An 18798-nucleotide genomic window follows, 5' to 3' on the forward strand; every position below is an offset into this window, starting at 1 on the left:
TGGCACTTGTCCTAACCAGTTTTTCATCAAATTCTTCAGTTTTCCACCACCAATTCTATTGAATAAGGAGTCTTCTATTCAGTAGTTTGTTATTGGGTTTTACACTGGACAATTGTGTTCTGTTGCTTCTGTGTCTTGCTTATCTTATAGGTATTTATGATCATCTTATGATGCTGCTGTTCTATCTTGGGTTTATTTTTTTTAATCTATTGCCAAACAGTTTAGCTAATGACTATTTTATAATATATTGTGCCCCCTCCCATGAAAGATAATTTGTTTTTCATTTAAGATTCTAGGACTTAAAAGTACATTTAGTTGATATTTAGTTCTGTAAGTATTCCCTTGTCATATGGCATGCTGTTTTGCAAACTTAAAATGTAATTTGTTAGGAATTAATTCCATTGAGTAAAAAATATTTAGTCAAAGGCTTCTAAAAATTATAATTTGTAATTATTGCTGTATTTGCAAAATAACACCATGATATTAGTTGAAGTAAGGAAGACTTCTGGAAACTAACCCTTGAACAGTTTTCTGTTGACATTTTGGTGATATTTTTATCATCTATTGACTGTTCTATGAATCTAAAAAAATGAAATGTTGCCCCATAGATAAGATGAAAATAACTCAGAGCTGTCACACTTAAAAATGACAAAGACTTTTGGGATATCCTTGTGCTTAATGGCAATGTCAGGAAGCTATTTTTTGTCCAATATGAATTTTTTAAAGTTATAATTACACTGAGGGAAGAATGAATATTATTACTTCTGTCACTCAATAAAACTAGTCATAGGACAAGATATCATAAGGGCTATTAAAAGCATGTTATATAGTTATTGAAAAACTAGCTTGTCAGCCAATGTTGAAATGAGAGTTTTTACAATTTTCTTGGTAATTTAAATAATTTGTTGCTGGGTTTTTTTTTTAATTTGTTAAATTCACATTGGACCTCACTACATGAGAACTGGCCACTGTGCCATTTTTCAGTCTTCGTTAAGAATAATTTCCAAATGTTTATTGAATTGAATAATTGAAAGAAGACTATTCCAAATAGCAAAACAACAAAGAATAATAACACTGCCTTCCTAGTGCCCCAGGCCATCAGGATTGGTTAAAGCAGGAGTCCTTAACTTTTTTGTGTCATGGCCCTCCTTTCACAGTCTAGTGAAGCCTTTGGACCCTGTCTCAGAATAAAGTTTGTTTAAATTTAAAGCTTGATAGTTTTTAAATAAATAAAATAACAAAGGATTATAAACATAACCAATTATACTGAAGTTGAATTATCAAAATACTTTTTAAAAATTGTTCAGAGGCCCCAGGCTAAGAAGCCCTTAGTTAAAGGAACTGAGATGTTTTGACTGGAGAAGACTTGTGTAGGGGATATGGAAAGACTTAATTTCAAGTTAAGGGACTCTTACCCAGAAAAAGGATTAGATTCGTCCTGCTTAAACAAATAAGTACAGAAGTACGAAGAAGAAATTGCAAAGAGGCAAATAAATACAGGTTTGATTTAAGGAGAATCTTCCGGACCACTAGACTGCCCAAAAGTAGAATGGACTTCCTAAGAGATAATGATTTTCCTTTCATTGAAGGGCTTTAAGCAAAAGACTATTTCACCATTTACTAGGAATATTGAGTTCTTGTTCAGTTATAAATGTCCCCTTCCATCTCTAATACTTTATGATTCTGTGGTCTCTCATATCCATAGATCTCAAAATAATTTCAACACTCACCTTGCGTAGAGTTTCGAGCATAAATACAAGAAAATGAAAAACATTTTGCCAAATATCCTTTGGTGCACCAAAGCAATTCAGCTTATTTTCACACATTTTAGGTTTTCGGGGGTGGGGGAAGAGGAAAAAAATGGGCGTAAAATTGAAAAGGGGAGAAATCTGATGTAAAACTCCTAGAGAGCTCATGATTCCACCGGTTTAGTTTCTATAGAAGTCTTTCCAAAATGCTTCTGTTGAGAGTAGTCACTTTTTTGTGGTTGTCAACAAGTGTATGCTATTTTATCAGCTGCAACTTGGATATATATTGAGTCATCTTCTCCTTATGTTGAAGAGATACTTGAAATGTGATTTGAAAAAGACAATGACAAAGTCCAAAGAAAAGGGGATTATTAATACTTTATCACTGGGTGTTAAACATAAAACACTTCCTCAGATGATCCATTTTGGAATCCAAAGAAGTATAAAGTATTATTTCTATCCTTTGCTTCCGAAATAGAAAAGTATTTGGGAATATATAATTATAGGGGTCAGTTGTCAATATTCAATTAAGTCTTGTTAGTTTTCTCTTTCTGTTTTTTAATTACAATTTTTAAAATTGTCATCCATTTGAATTTTTCTGTCAAGTAAAATTTTCATATAATGGAAACAGACACTGGATTTCAAAGTACCTGGTTTCAAATCCTTCCCTGTTTACCTGTGTGGCCTTGGGCAAGTTAGCTAACCTCTTTGGGCCTCAGTTTCCTCATTTGTAAATTGAAAAGTTTGGACGGAACATGTCTAAATCTATGATCCTATAATTTTTAATCCATGAAAGGTAAAAGAAATTAAATATATTTTTTCACCATAAGTGTTAATTTGTTTATATCATAAGTAGGAGTAGTATCTCGTATAGAGGTGATATGGATTGTAAAAATCAATAACCTCAGAGAACAGGGTGATAAAATGTAGTTTTGGATCTATGTAATACTAAATTTTGATACACTACTTGCAATATTTGTGGTAATTCATCAGTTTCATTTCAAAACAACCCATCATATTTTCTGGAATATCAACATAATTTTCAATGAGATATAGCTTAATAATTATATGTAATTCATTGTAAAGTGTTTAGAAATGAAGGAAAATCTAGTTTTTAGGATTCTTGGATAATTTTAGTTGATGATTGGTTATGCTTAATTTGAAGAAAGTTTTTTTTTTTTTTTTTGCTGTATTTTTTGTATTCACTCCTTTCTTGAAGTATCTCGCCTTAAGCTGTGTGGCATTTTAAATTATGTATATAACAATTTTGAGTAACTTAAATCTGTTAGTCATTGTTAAGAAGCTTAGACTTTCTCATCTCCTAGTCAATAAGTGCTTTATAATTTATTTTTGCTTCCCAAATAATCTTCTAAAAATGTTTGCATGGTAAAAGGAGATACAAGATTGCTTTCATGGCTGTCAGTGCCTTTCAGTGAAGTGAGATGCTGCTTCTGATTTTATTGTGTCTTTTTTTAATCAAAGCTTTTTTTAATGACGTGCTGTTTAGCAGTGTTAGGAAGGTAGGTAGCAAGTAAATTCCTAATTTTTTTAGAAATGGCCCAGTACTTCGATAAGAATATTCTTATAGTTCGAGTTCTTTCTATGAACTCTGTCTCCTTCATCATTTAATTAAGTGTAATTTCTTTTTCTTGTGAGAAAATTCCTGATGCGGGGGAAAATCTTGAAAACATTGATAAATTGTTATAAGTCCAGGAAAAAAAACAGACCATATTAATACCCAGCAAAGGCAAGCAAGATCTGTAACTGTGCTCCATCTGTTAACTTTATCATCTGTATGTCAGTGTTCTAAATGTATATCAAGGATGTTCTTTATGAAAACAAGAAGGGAGTTTCCAGCCTTTTTTAGAACAGTTCTTTGTTTCAGACAGACATTTGCCTGAAAGATGCCATAATCCATTTCACCTACTCTTAATGCAAAACACAATCAGGATTACTATAGTAATTTTTATTATGACAATTCCAAATTTAATTTACATATCTAACTCTATATCAGTCAAATCACCGCTTCACAAAATTTATTAAAAAACATAATTATGTATGTGTATGTTTGTATGTTGAATTAAAAGGATGAAAAGATCGTGAATCAGAATGAGAAATCTGCTGAGGGAGACAGTGTGAAACTTTTATAAATACTTTTATAAATTCCATAAGCTACTTTAATAAACATTGATTATCTTCCAAACTATCTGAAACTTGTCAGAAACTGGAGAAATAGATTAATGGACTAAAGGAACAAAATAGCAATATCTTACATTCTGCCAAATACACATAAAGATTAGTGTTTGATAAGTTGTTAATTAAAATTAAGGAAGAGATATGCTTGATCAGCAAGCGAATATGAACAGTTTTCAAGAGGAAAATTATTAATAATACTTTTTAAATTGTTCACCCTCAATAATCAAAATAATTGATTAAGATTGCAGATTAAAGCAACTCTGAGGTACTAGTTACTAGCTCTCAAATTGAGGGAGATAATTAAAAGGTTGAAATTATCAGGTTAGCATAGAAATAGATTCAGTCATTCATTGATGGTGGAATTAAGAACTGGTAGGATAGCATCTTTTTGGAAAGCAATCTTGTAGTATAATTCCATTGTTGGGAAATACCTAGAGAGTGCCACCAAAAAAAGAAAAGAAAACTACCGCTTCAGAGATTTTATACTAGCTTGCTTTCTTTTTGGGGAAAACACTAGGAAAAAAGAAACCTAAATGCTCACTCATAAATGATTGGTTAATTAGATTATAGTACATTAATGGAATAAAATTGTAGTGCAGTTTAAATGGTTGTTAAAAAAATAACCAAGTTTTCATTTTATACCTCTTTTTGTTTGTATAGACTATTGGATTTGGTTGTTCGTCCTATTCCTCAGCCCTCTCCTAATTTGGAATATAATCAGCTTAGTCCAGCAAGAGCTATGGTATACATAACATCTAATTCATTGCCATCAACATCACAGTTAACAGGGTTATCTGAGAACATTACAAGAGCATCTGAATTAAATTTACTTGAAACCCCTCTTGTGGTGAAGGTGAGTAGAAATACTACATATTTAACTCTACATCTTGAAGACCCAAGGAAAAAAGGTAAAAAATCCTGCTTCCCAGCTGCTTTGGTTCATTCAAATATTTCTGAAGCTCAGATGTACAAAGCTCTGTGGGACTAAAGGAATCTGGAGATGCTAAACTGAAAAATTACCCTGCTTTCCAGGGACTAGGTTTTTAGGCCTATTCTGGGGAGCGAGACCTCTAAATTACTGTAATGTGAATTAGGATACAGGTGTAAAGGAGATATTTGGGGAGGAAAGGAGGGATCCTTACCCCTCTTGCTGGACCCTGAGCCACTTCTTGAAGGAAGGAAAGTCTTTTACTCCCAGTGGTACAGGAATTCCATTTTTTTTTTTTTTGAGGGAGCAAGGCAATTGGGGTTAAATGACTTGCCCAAGGTCACACAGCTAGTAAGTATGTCAAGTGTCTGAGGCTAAATTTGAACTCAAGTCCTCCTGACTCCAGGCCAGGTGCTCTAATTCACTGTGCCACTTAGCTGTCCCTTATGAATTCCATTCTTATGCAAATGTATTGGGAAAATGAGGGGGTAACATCCAACCACAGTTGAAAAGAGAGTAGTAGTCTAGGGTTGGGAGGGGGGATCCTGGCCATGTTTCAAATATTTGAAGTTGCTAGGTAAATGAATAATCAGCAAGTAAGGAGTATATGCTGGCCCAATGGCCAGCACAAATGTGAAGAAAGAATTCTTGCTTGAAAGGAGTTAACATTCTAATGAAGACAAATACGTATAAAAGCATGTAGAGTATAACTATAAAATGAATGTATACCAAGTAGTTAAGTTAAAGTAAATATAGCACTTGTATTTGGGAGAATCAGGAAAGAAATCATGCAGAAGATATTGCTTGATCTGTGTCTTAAGGTGAGGAACTTTAATGAAACAAAGGTAAAGAAGGAGTGCATTATAGGTATGTGGAAGGGACAGGCAGAAGGCTGTGGAAAAGAAACCTAAGTTTGGCTGTACCACAGAGTGTAGGAGAGGAAATGATGTAAGACTGGAAAGATCAATTTGGATCAGGATGTGTTGGCTTTAAAAACCAAAATGAAGAGATTATATTTTATCCTAATGGCAGTAAATAGGTCAGAGAGTCACATGGTCAGATCTTTTTTTATGGAAAATTACTTTGTAGTGTTTAAGGTGATCTGGAGTGGGGGAAACTAGAGGCAGGGTAACCTATCCAATAAGGGGCTCTTATAAAATCTAGGCAAGTAGTGATGAAGGCCTGAGTTAAAATGGTAGCTGTGTAAGTAGGGGAGAAGGGTTCACATTCAAGAGATGTTGTAGAGGTTGGAATGGCAAAGCTTGGCAACTGGTCGGATATGTAGGCTGAGGAAGAGTGAGAAGAGTCACACTAATGCAGAGTTATGAATCTGGGAGACTGGAAATAGGATGGTATCTTCATCAAAATTTGGGAATTTGGGGCAGCTAGGTGATGCAGTGAGTAGAGCACCAGCCCTGGAGCCAGGAGAACCTGAGTTCAAATGTGGCCTCAGACACTTGACACACTTACTAGCTGTGTGACCTTGGGTGAGTCACTTAACCCCAATTGCCCTGCCCCGCCCCTCCCCCCCAAAAAAAGATAAATAAAATTTGGGAATTTGGAAGAGCAACTAGATTGATCTCCAGAATTATGGTACCAACAATTAATAACTATTAAGTACTGACACTATGTCAGTCGCTATATTAGGCCACTTTCAATAAAAGTACAAATCTCTTATGTACACAGTGTTTTTTTTTTAATTGTCCCCCCAGTTTTTTTAAATATATCTCAGTTTTAAAGGAAATAATTCTTTCTTTTTCTTTGAACTTTTATATGATGACTAAAAATCATTGATGGCTTCTTGCCCTGCTGAATTCTAGAACAATGATTTTGGTTCATCTCTGTCTGAAGTAAATAAGCATTGATATACCAATATGGGCACTGGAGTCTCAGGAAAACTTGAGTTCAAATTTTATAACTTAAACACTTATTGGTTGTTGTTCAGTGGTTTCACTTGTGTCTGACTTTGTGATCTCATTTGAGGTTATTGTGGCAAAGATACTGGAAAAGTTTGTAGTAACATCAATAATAATAAGATACTTAAAGGTAACACAGTTTGTTTTCTTTAGAAATATTCTAGAGTTAAAATTTTTTGACTGATTATTTTTAATTGAAACTTTTTTAATGTCAAGCTTTTGTTTAAATTCAAACAAACCACCTTCAAATTAAGTGCATTTCAATATGTATTTATGAAATCAGTTTTTTAAATGGGCTTTAATGGTAAAATTCATTTTTTTTTTAAGAGAGCTAAAGCTTTGGCCACATCTATTTCTGCTGCTGGATTTCCTGAGTTTACTCCCCATTCCATCCTAAGGTCTAGTCTTCGTACGACACCTTTAGCATCTCCTTCTGGGTCACCGGGAAGATCTGTTACCCCTCCTCCACGTGCAAAAGAAACTAGGATCTCCTTCATGGAAGAAGATGTAACTACAAAATGGAATACTGGAGTAAGTTTAGTGTTGATAATTATGTTTTATGTTTATTTGTATTTCATATAGTATTTTCCTCATTACTCTGTAAGTAGGTAAAGCAAAATATTATTGTGACTTTATAGATGAGGAAACTGATGCTCAGAAAAGTTAACTGATTGTCATAATATTATAGCTTAAATCTGTTGAAGCTAGGTAAGACTAGAACCAAATTCCATGTTCTTTCCACTGCACCATACTGGCTGGAATGAAAAATGTAAATATGATTGATTACTTCGCTACCTTTTTTATTACACTGTAAAAGTTCTGTTCATGATATAAGTGCCCTCCAACTTAGTTGCCTCATTAAAATAATGATTTCCTTTCCCTTGATTATTTTATTTTCTTAACAATAATGACTAAGAGGAAAATAAGAGTTAAATTAATTTCATCATGACCCAGAATCTTGCTTTTTTCATGAGTGCCAGGCTATGGATACTGTGTGTCTAAACTAAAGGTTACCTTTTTATATAGTATATGTAACAAAATAGGTTTACTTCAGAATTCTAGGTACGCTCAAAATAATTCCTTTTTCTTCAGTTACTGCTATTGCTTGTGTTTCTAGTACAATATTGAGTAATATTGGTGATAATGGGCATCTTTATTCCACATCTGATCTTATTGGGAAGGCTTCTTGCTTATCCCCATTACAGATTTGCTTACTGATAGTTTTAGGTAGATGTGCCTTGTCATTTTAAGGAAAAATCGATTTGTCCCTATGCTTTCAAGTGCTTTAAATAGGAATGAGTATTGTATTTGGTCAAAAGCCTTTTCTGCATATATTGATATAGTCGTATGATTTTTGTTACTTTTGTTATTGACAAAATCAATTATGTTAATGGTTTTCCTTATATTGAACCAGCTCTGCATTCCTGGTATAAATCTCACTTGGTCACAATGTATAATCTTTGTGATATAGTATAGTCTCCTAGGTAGTATTTTGTTCAGGATTTTTGTAGCAATATTCATTAGTGAAATTGGTCTATAATTTTCTTTGTGTTTTTGCTCTACCTAGTTTAGGTATTAGCACCATATTTGTTTCATTAAAGGAGTTTGGTAGGACTCCTTTGCCTGTTATTCCAAATAATTTACTTAATATTGAAATTAGTTGATCTTTAAATGTTTGGTAGAATTCACTTGTAAATCCATCTGTTCGTGATGCTTTTTTTTCTCAGGAAGGTCTTTTATGGTCTATGCAATACTCTCAGTAAATTAGGAATGAAACTTGGTTTCTGGGCTATGCTACGGGGAAGAAAAGATGAAAGGTTTTGCATTTGGGCCATCTTTATATAATCAGAGAAAAGGATTTATACTAATTTCACATTAAACACATGCTTTTACATGGTAATTTATTGAAATAGGAATTAGGCTTGTGATTTGGCATAGGGAATTCCTAAATAAGAAAACTCTCTCTACCAAATCTTGTCACGTCTTCCCTGCAACTTATCTTAGAGAGTTGCCTAAAGCACTGAGAGGCTAAAGTGAACCCAAGGTCACACAGTCAGAATGTGTCAGAGTCTAGCTTTCTGTGTATTAAACCACCTCTCAGTAAAACTGCCTCTCAATAGTAGTAGTAGTTATTTTTTAAAATAAATTTTGTTAGTGTCAGTGTTTGTATTCTTCCCCCTCCCCACTCCTCTCAGAGTCATCCCGTGTAACAAATATGTTACTTTAAAAAAAATTTTTGTAAATAATTTAAAAAAATTAAAAATCAGAATAACCAACAAATACAGCAAAAAGTCTGAAAACAGGTGCAATATACCACACTCATGGACCTCCCACCTTTGTGGTGGGTTCAGGGTGTCATATTCTAGCTCTTCTTTTGAGCCATACTTGTTTTTTTATAATTTTGCAAGTGTGGTTCTGTTTATATTCTTGTAGTCATTGTTTATATTATTTTATTGGCTCTGATTGCTTCACTCTGTAGCAGTTCATGTAGATTTTCCATCCTCTGCATATTCATCATGTTTGTTATTTCTTATAGCACAGTGATTTTTGCATTACATTTATGTACTACAATCTGTTTAGCCATTCCCCAATTGATGGGCATACACTTTGTTTCCACTTCTTTGCTGTCATAAAAAGTGCTGCTATAAATAATTTGATGTACATGGGGACTTTCTTCTTACCAATGACCTCTCTGTGGTATAAACCTAGTACTAGAATCTCTGAGTTAAAAGTTAAGGACATTTTAGTTACTTTATTTTCATAATTCCAAATGATATTCACAACTCAACCAACAGTATACTACTGTTCCTATCTTCCCACAACACCTCCAGCATTGACTGTCTTTATCTTTTGTCTTTTCTGCCAGTTTGTAGGGTTTGAGGGTTGTTTTAATTTCAGTGTCTCTTGTTAGTGGCACAGAGCTCTGACTATTAATAAATAACTTGTACTTTTTTTGAGAATTATCTATTCGTAGCCTTTGATTTATTTTTTGATATGTAACAATTGGAGAAAGGATTTTGGTTCTCTCACTTTTCTCTTTTTTCTCTTACTGATAGTGCCATAGATACCAAATCCTTATTCTCATGAAACAACTTCTCTTCTTATCCTTGATGTATTAATTTTGAACGTGCAAAAATTATTCTTTCTTGTAGAATACAGTATTTAAAAGTACCTATTAACATTCTTAAATTTTCCCCAACCCCCCTTCTCCTCAAAAAACAACAGCAGCCACTAGAAATAGAGTTCCTTGCAGACTGCTGTGTATGTTCTGTGTTTATACCCAGGAAATTAATTATTAGTTTACCTTGATATTGTAGAATAAGTAATTATCTCCACAACTCTTTCAGTGGTTATCATTTTAAATTATAGGCCGATCATTTCTATCCTCTTCAGTCACAACTCTTTCAATGGTTATCTTTCTAAATTTTAGGCCTGTCATTTCTAATCTCTTCAATAGGTAATTTCCATTGATTTGAAGAGTACTATAGAGCCTATCTATTAAAAAAGATTCCAATATTAAAATTATTCTTTTGGGTTTATAAGTCATTACTTCTTTGGAGGTCCCTAAATGCAAATGCAACCGTATTCCTTGGGAGAGGAGACTTTGGTCAAAGGAGGTAGATTTTGAGAAGGCAGAAAGGTAGGAACAGTACCGCATATGACCTGTTTACTGAAATGGGCCAACTTCAGGGAAGTACCATACTACAAGTACCCAAGTAACCATAACCATTAAACAATTTTATCTGGTACTGAGCCTGATCATTTTTACTTGAAAATTTAACCCCTTTTAAAACTTTTTTTTAAATTTAAAAGGTTACCGAAGACAGTAAAGCAAAATTATTTGTACCCTCACCTTTGCATAAATGTGGAGTTCATTCAGAGAATGTGTGGCTGAAGAGCAAAAATAAGACTTCACCTTTGGTCCCTAGTGGCCACAGAGAGGAACATGAAGAGGCAATTGAATTAACACAGAATTCACCCATGGAAAACCCAGAGAAATTAGAAGTGACTAAAGAGAACAGCAGTATTCCTACCGAATTAGCCCAAACCAACTCAGAGTATGAGGCTGCTCCATTGCCAGATGACATTGAAGATGAAGATGATATTATTTTCATTTTTTCCAAGCCAGCAAACATTTCAGCTGACTTAACTGGTGATTTAGAAGTGCAAAACAAAAAGGAAGATGACGAAGAAGGTGCTGGGCCAGAAATAATATTTTCAGAGACAGAGGAGCAAAATGGTATGTTTTTGAGTAGTTTTTCTAATTTAGTATATGGTTTTTATAGTTATTGCATAATATTGATTACTTAATTTGTAGAATAGAATTTTAGTCTATTAACTTCTCTGTATAATACCGAAATCATGAAGCACTTGCCCATTAAACTTAAGTTCTAAAGAAAGCATTATCACTCAAGAATGTAGAAATATTAATGAATTTGGGGGAATTTTTTTAATCATTCAGTTTCTAAAGAATTTTAGTAAGAGGACCAATTTCGTCATGCATGTAACCGCAACACCTTGCATATGATACAACATGGTATTTATTAGATCTCACAGTTTTAACAATCCTCATTATGTGACTTCTTAGCCTCACTAGTAGGTTAAAAGCAGCAAAGTAGAAATGAAGAAGGAGCTGTTGGAAACAACAAGAAATAACAGCTCTGTTTTATTACCCTAAAGAGAGGAAAATATAGAAAAACAATGAAAAGTCTAGTGCTACTTAATTTGAAGGGTCAGTACTCCATACGTTAATATAGTTCTGATTTTAGTAAGTCATTGGAAAGGTTAAATTCAATATTCATTTTATTTTTTGAATTAGGCAGTAAAATATATAATATGTTTTAGAAAGAGTATCCTTTTGTTAAAAGAAAAGATCTCTAGTACTCTAAATTAAGGTGATTTTCAGTGTCTAGAATATGTTAGAAAAATAAGATAATGTGAGGTATTGTTAAAATAAAATAATATTATTTTCTTTTTAGATTTAACAAAATCATATAAAGTTATTGTTGGAAAAGGATCTTTCCTATCCTGTGGCTTAATTGGTTCATCTTACAAATGAGGAAACTGAAGTCAAAAAGATTAAATGATTTACCCAAAGTTTCAGCTTTGTAGTAACAGAAGCAGGACTATAAAAAAAGCTTCCTAATTTCTAATCCATATCTATATCACATGTACTATATCATATTGTCCCTCAAAAGAAAATAAGATTTAACTTTAAGCATAAATAATTGGGAGATCGGTAACTCTTAGACATTTGTAACTTACAGGTGATTTAAAAGAGGATGAAAACAAATTGGCATCAGTTTCAATAGCTGGAATTTCAGAATTAAATCACCCAAGCTCCTTTCAGTTTTCTGAGCCTTCACCTTGTGCCTTATCAGACCATGAAAGGTAAGTTTTTTGGAGGAAAATAAAAGTCTTAAAAAACAAGCCACTAAAAAATTTAAAAAGATATCTTTTAATAAGTTGATAAGTGTAAAAGACTACTGTAAAGCAATGTTTGTTTCCATTACACTTTATTTAGATCTTTGAAGTTTTCATTTTGATATTAGCAATTTTTCTGTTAATGACTAGAATTATGATATAATTACTTAGAGAAAAAACTTTCTTCCCAAAAGCAGTCCATAATTTTTAGTCTCTTCATTTCTTATCTCTCCTTTGATACTGAGAAGGACTCTCATTTGGTACTGCTCATGTACAGTTTAGGATAGAATGTAGGTCCAAATACTGACCACTAGGATCAAATAGTATACCAGTATATGAGCCATGATCAGATTTGTACTACATGTACAAGATTCAGCTCCCTTATTATTGTCAGTGTTCTTCCCAGACTGGAGACTGCTATCATTTGATTTTGATCAGAAAGTTCATATGGCTCCCATTATAGCATGGTGCATAGTATACAGTACAGTACAATACAAAGGTGACTGACCTGATCCAGCAGGATTGGATGTAAAATGGATATTTTTAATGTATCCTATGTCATATCAGAATTATGTTATACGGGAAATCTTTTTTACTTCAGTTTCTAGAGGTTGACATAACATAGTTGGAAAGAGAGAAGAAAGGGATGGCCAAAGAGAAAAATGTGGCTTTATTTTCCTTTGGAAAAAAGTGGGTGGTGCCTAGATCTGTCTACTCTTCTATATACCTATTTCCTTCTCTTTTATTTCATACACTTCTCTGCCTTCGATTCCCAGTAACCCTTCAGTGGTCCAAGGCTCCAAAATTACCCCCATTTTCTTTCCAAATTAAAATTCTTTCACTGTCTCAACCAAATGATGAACAGATCCTCTGATTAGAGTGAATGACCTAAAGTGTGAGTAAATATATGTTTACCCATCTCTAGAGATTGAACCTGTTAACCCCATTCTCTAATTGTTAGGTTATATGGGGGAGTTTTTTGCTTTTGATTCGGGCTGGTGTGCTAGAGTACATGGAGATGAGTCTTCCTGACTCCAAGTACAGCACTCTATCTGCTATGCCACTTAGCTGCCCCATATGCAGGCTTACTGAGACTAATTCTAAAATTAGCTTTGCATTGGCTAAGCTCACCCTAGTTAAGGAGCAGAGGAGGGCAGACAAATATTTCAAGTGAAATGAGAAATGGATTAGAATTAGGGGACTTGCTATTCAAATCCCACCTCTGCCTTTTACTACAGTTTGACCATGGGCTGGTATGTTAGAGTTCGTACATTGTTTGCCTCTTCCTGGAGCTGACTTGACCCTGTCTTCCCACTCCCCATAAATCCCTTGGGGAACAAAATACATAGAATTTACATTCTTTTAGCACTGGGGACAGGGAGTGTGGAATGCAAGATTTAGTAGATGCTCTGTAAAAACGGGAAGGCAAAACAATACTCCCCAGAACACTAAAGTAGTGAGACCAGTTCCCCAAGGCACACCTGAAAATCATTGTCATTACTAAATAATCACATCTTATCTAAAATAATGTGCCCAATTGTGTGCTTCAGGAGTTCACAGAAGAAAGATGAGTGTGAATTGGAGTAGCTGGGGAAGGCTTTGTGGAAGAGGTGGGACCTAAGCTGTTACTTCAAGATCAAAAATATACATTACAGTTAACAGCACAAGATTATCAAAATTGTCTTATTGTTCGGTACTGGAATTTGTTTTTATTGTGTATTGAATTGAGTGGCTCATTAATTTAAATAAGTTTAAAATGTTTTGGATTTTAAAAAAAATATAACAGCAGCTATTCATGAAGCTATTAATTAGCTAATAAAATGCTGTTTTCATATCTATGACTGTAAACAAATATAGACCATTTTGTTAAAAATTTGTTATTGTAAAGAAATAAGTATCCGTTATCGATGCTAAGGAGGAGGAGCTGATGCAGGTAGTTCTAAATAGCCTATATCCAAATCATTTGTTTAAAATTCATTATATGATTTCTTCATTTTTTTTGCTTATACAGTAACACCGGAAATATCTGTGGGAATTCTCTTTATCAACCAGTAGAATCAGATCTTATTACATAAGTAGTGAAGGCTCTATGATGCCAGATGGTGAAGGATAAGGGAACTCACTCTTTCTAGGCAGATCAGCAATTAGTTGATGACTTAGTAAATATATGCTCCATATTTCCTTGAGACACAGATAACTGATTTGTTCAGGATAACACACCTAGTAAGCCAGAAACATGATTTGAACCTCCAAGTATTACTGATTCTAGCATTATCATTCTATCCAAGCTTTGTTGTTCAGTAGTTTCAGTCATGTATGATTCTTCATAACCCCATTTGGGGTTTTCTTTGCAAAGATACTGGAGTGGTTTTCCATTTCCTTCTGCTCATTTTCCAAATGAGGGAACTGAGGCAAACAGGGTGAAGTGACTTGTCCAAGGTCGAACAGCTAGTAAGTGTCTGAGGCCAGATTTGAACTCAGGAAGATAAGTCTTCCTGACTCCAAGTCTAGCACTCTATCTGCTATGCCACTTAGCTGCCCCATATCCAGAATTTCTGAGATTAATTCTAAAATTAGCTTTGCATTGCCTAAGCTCACCTTAGTTAAGGAGCAGAGGAGGGCAGACAGATATTTCTAGTGGAATGAGAGATGGATTAGAATTAGGGGACTTGCTATTCAAATCCCATCTCTGCCTTTTACTACAGTTTGACAATGGGCAAGTCAGTATTACCTCCCTGGGTCTGAATTTCCTTATCTTCAAGAGGCTTAGACTAGTTGGCTTTTGATGTCCTTTTTTAGCTGTAAATCTATGATCATCAAAGGATCTATGCTCCCAACCTATACCAGGCCTTGGTCATCTTGGTTATTACAATAACCTCCATGTGATGGCCTTTCATGTAATTCAGATTCATCCAGTGTAGTGACACCATATTACTCTTATTAAAATACTGTGTTTAAAGTCTCTCTCCTCTTTAGACTTCTCAGATTAATATTCACAACTCCCAGCCCCTCCAATATTATACATTCTTATCTCCCACCATTCCACAAGGAAAACCTTACACACTTCACTGCTAATTGCCTCAGAAATACAGCCTCCTGTTCTAATCCATCCCATCTAGATACTTCTATAGTACTTATTGTTTGTAATTTTTCTACTTCTAATAATATGTGTCATTGTTTATATCTGTATATGACATTGCTTTAGTAGCTATCAGTATTATTAATTGCATCCTAAAAAAGACCTCATGAGAAAAAACAGGTTATAGGGAACAGTTAGTTTCCTAGGAACAATATTCTAAATGTAATAATATAAAAATGGGTATTCATGGTTATAGTATAATAATGAGATAAAATGGCATTGGTCACAGCAGCATTCTTCATAATATGCCAGATTATACAGAGCTTTATGGTCATCTGATACTTTAAAATATATTTTCTCATCTGAACCTTAAAGCAGCTCTGCAGGGCAGGTATAGTGCTAGTATTATCTCTGTTTTAATGAAATCATAAAGATACTGAGCTTCAGTGACTTGTCTAGGGCTGTTAAGTGATTGAACTGGAACTCATATTAAGCTCTTTTCACTCTAAGACCACTACTGATCTTTCTGCTATGCTATGTTTACCTCTCACTATGTTAAGAGGATCATAGATTTAGGACTAAGTTATCAAACTTTCATTTTAAAAATCACAAGTATTGATAGAGCTGAATTCTGCATCTAGGCCCTCATGACTGCTAATCCAAAACCTTGTACACTGGTCATGGATTTCTAGGATTGACTGAGTATATAACATATAGTTTAAATTAGAACCTTAATGTGTATCAACTTTTTAGATTATTCAATAATGGTATTTTAAAATATTACTACTTTTTTATTACTCTAGGCCTATTGAATATGTTGTTTTATTTGAAAATACAGAAATAACTCCTGATGTAACTATGATTGGTAAGCATATAGTGAAGTGAAAGAAAACAAAAGCAAGTGAAAATGTTGTAGAGAGGTATATATTCCCCCTGCAATTTACATGACATTAATTGAAATTTCGTTATTTTTATCTTTTGCATTCACAGTTTCTTTCTAAAACAAAGGTCTTAATCTCTTAAACTTTCTTTCAACCCCTCTAACATGCTATGATTCTATTTCTTTTTTTTATCATAAACATAATATACAATCAACAAAAGCAATGTAAATCCATGAACACATGTGATATGTCAAACATTTTAACACAATAGAACTGTGATTCTGTTTCAAAAGGGAAATCTTCACCGAGGAGCCCAAGTTGCCACTTTTGGATGAAAAGCAGTTATCTGATGAAATATGTACCACCACTGTTGGAATAACAGGAGCAAATAATGAACGTATGTATACTCTAAAAGTTTAGAGTCAGATGCGTTCTAATATTGTCTGGAAACATGAATTTTATTTTCTTTGGAATGGGAAGCAAGAGCAAAGTGGGAAACATGGAACATGTGCTATATTATTTCTATTTTCTCCCTTTCCATCTGTTCTCTCTTTAGTTGCAGAATGGCAGTTACAGGCATTATTGCTAAAGGTGCGGTGGGTCATTTCTTTGTGCTTTTACAGTATTAGCCATAGCATATGGTGGACAGTGTTTTGGCTTGTATAGTATTAGCCATAGCATATGGTGGACAGTGTTTTGGCATGGTACTCGTAGGCATTGCTGCCTCATTAGCTACAGAAAGGAGCTGACCAGTCGTTAATTCACAGCTGGAAAAGCTACCTGCTCTGCTGATCCCAAATGACAATTATTTCATTCTTTGTTCACCTAGTGATTTATGGTTGTATAGGTTAAAGAAAAAATGGGAAACTGACTTTATCCCTGTAGCATTATGAGAATGTTGAAATGTAACTTTAGGACAGGCATTTAGCAAGCTGTTTATGCCAATAGTAGGACTCAGATCTGCAGTGCCTGTCTGTAGTGGTAGTTTTGGAGAAGGGAGAAATTAATAAGAAAAAGAGGTCATGAAGATGAGTGATAAGGTACTACTAATGCTTACATAAACATGGGACAAAAGACTGTTTTTTTCTTAATATACCCAGTTGGATGGTCTCTTTTATATGATAACCCCATTTTTCTTTTTGGCCAAGGAAAAAAAAACAGTCTAGGGCAGGGGTGGGGAGCCTGTGGCCTTCTGGGTCCATGAGTGTGGCCTTTTGACTTGAGCCCAGGTTTTACAGAACAAATCCTTTTATTAAGGGGATTTGTTCTGTGAAGTTTGAATTTATTCAAAAGGTCTGCACTTGAGGATTTAGAGAGCCATATGTAGCCTTGAGGCCCCTGGTCTAGGGTGAATCTTGTGTGATGTTATACCACTTAAATCAGGATATCTGCTTACTGAAAGTGACCTGTTGAATGAACTTTCAGACTGATTAAGAGAGAGGCATTTGAGTTACTTAGTCCACAAGTCATCGTATCATTTGAATCAAGAAGGAAATATATTGTGTTTTAATCAGAAGTGGTAGTTGGGGGAAAAAAATGTAGAGTATATTTCAGCTTATGTGTTTTCTTTAGGTAAAAATGAAATGTGTGCAATTAAACATTTATAAGATATTCCAGTCTTGTCAGTGTTAGAAAGTAGGTTTATCGTTACAGAATTCAAGCTTGCTCTTGAATGTTATGTAATAGTTTTAAAAATAAATTGAAAACCAGTAAATCAGGATAGGTTTTGAGTGCAGTATAATTTGTTTTCTTCTACTTGCTTTCCCCAGTTTCTAATTCAGCAGATTAGACAATTAATGGTTATCACTATCTTTCAGCTGTGATGAGTGTCCTGCATGTCAGTGAAAGTTCTGTGCCTGTTACTTCTGAAACTCCTACAACCGATACCTCTGAAAATAGACTTAAACAAGAAATAGCCTTAGATTTAAAGGAAGATTGTGAAATAGAGATTGATGCACCAGAAGAAAATGCTAATTTACCAGAAGAAAAACCATCAGTTTCTGACAGTTCTGAATCTCAAGAAATTCATGTAAGAAAATGTTTCCCCCATTTTGAACTATCTATATGAGGTCAGTTGGATCTGTCCATTTTTCCCATCTTAGTTTTGATAATTACATACTGTAATGATGGAGTGTAGGGTATTTTCTGTTTTTATATTATGTCTGTAAACCTTTTAACTAATATATACTGATCAGAAAAATTGTACCACCATTTCCTTAAGTCTCTAATTTTATGAAAATTAAAAGGCTATCTAATAACAAAATCAGCATCTTTGAAGAAATTAGTTTCGGGGAACCCAGTTAATATTTGAAGATTTTTTAGACATAATCTGAAACCTAATGGCTATTCAGGAGTGAAGGGTAAGGAATACAGAATGAGTTCTTTGGCCAGTCATTTAATTGAGATAAGTTTAGAAATAATTAGTCTAATGAAACTAATTTTTTTAACCTGTATTTTTTATTCTGCTAGAGAGTTAAGTAGCACTTTTATGCTACCCTGACTAGCTACATTTATGTCACTAGCCGCATTTTACTCCTTAGCAAAAAGGTAAATACCTGAATCTCCATTCCTTCAAGTTGGAATGCTAATGAAATCATGATATCATGAATAGGAGAGAACTTTTATT

General features: G+C 34.0%; 1 protein-coding gene across 1 annotated transcript in view; it reads left to right on the forward strand.

Annotated features, from left to right (window-relative positions):
• The window catches only part of AHCTF1 (AT-hook containing transcription factor 1), a 119228-nt gene that overhangs the window by 84352 nt on the left and 16078 nt on the right, over positions 1–18798 (forward strand). The window contains exons 27-32 of the mRNA XM_036755272.1: positions 4605–4797; positions 7116–7319; positions 10602–11028; positions 12056–12179; positions 16466–16569; positions 17990–18201. Coding sequence (XP_036611167.1) covers positions 4605–4797; positions 7116–7319; positions 10602–11028; positions 12056–12179; positions 16466–16569; positions 17990–18201 — 1264 coding nt within the window. The remainder of the gene's footprint in view (positions 1–4604; positions 4798–7115; positions 7320–10601; positions 11029–12055; positions 12180–16465; positions 16570–17989; positions 18202–18798) is intronic.

Source organism: Trichosurus vulpecula, chromosome 4, assembly GCF_011100635.1.
Source record: "Trichosurus vulpecula isolate mTriVul1 chromosome 4, mTriVul1.pri, whole genome shotgun sequence".
In the NCBI taxonomy this organism is placed as follows: domain Eukaryota; kingdom Metazoa; phylum Chordata; class Mammalia; order Diprotodontia; family Phalangeridae; genus Trichosurus; species Trichosurus vulpecula.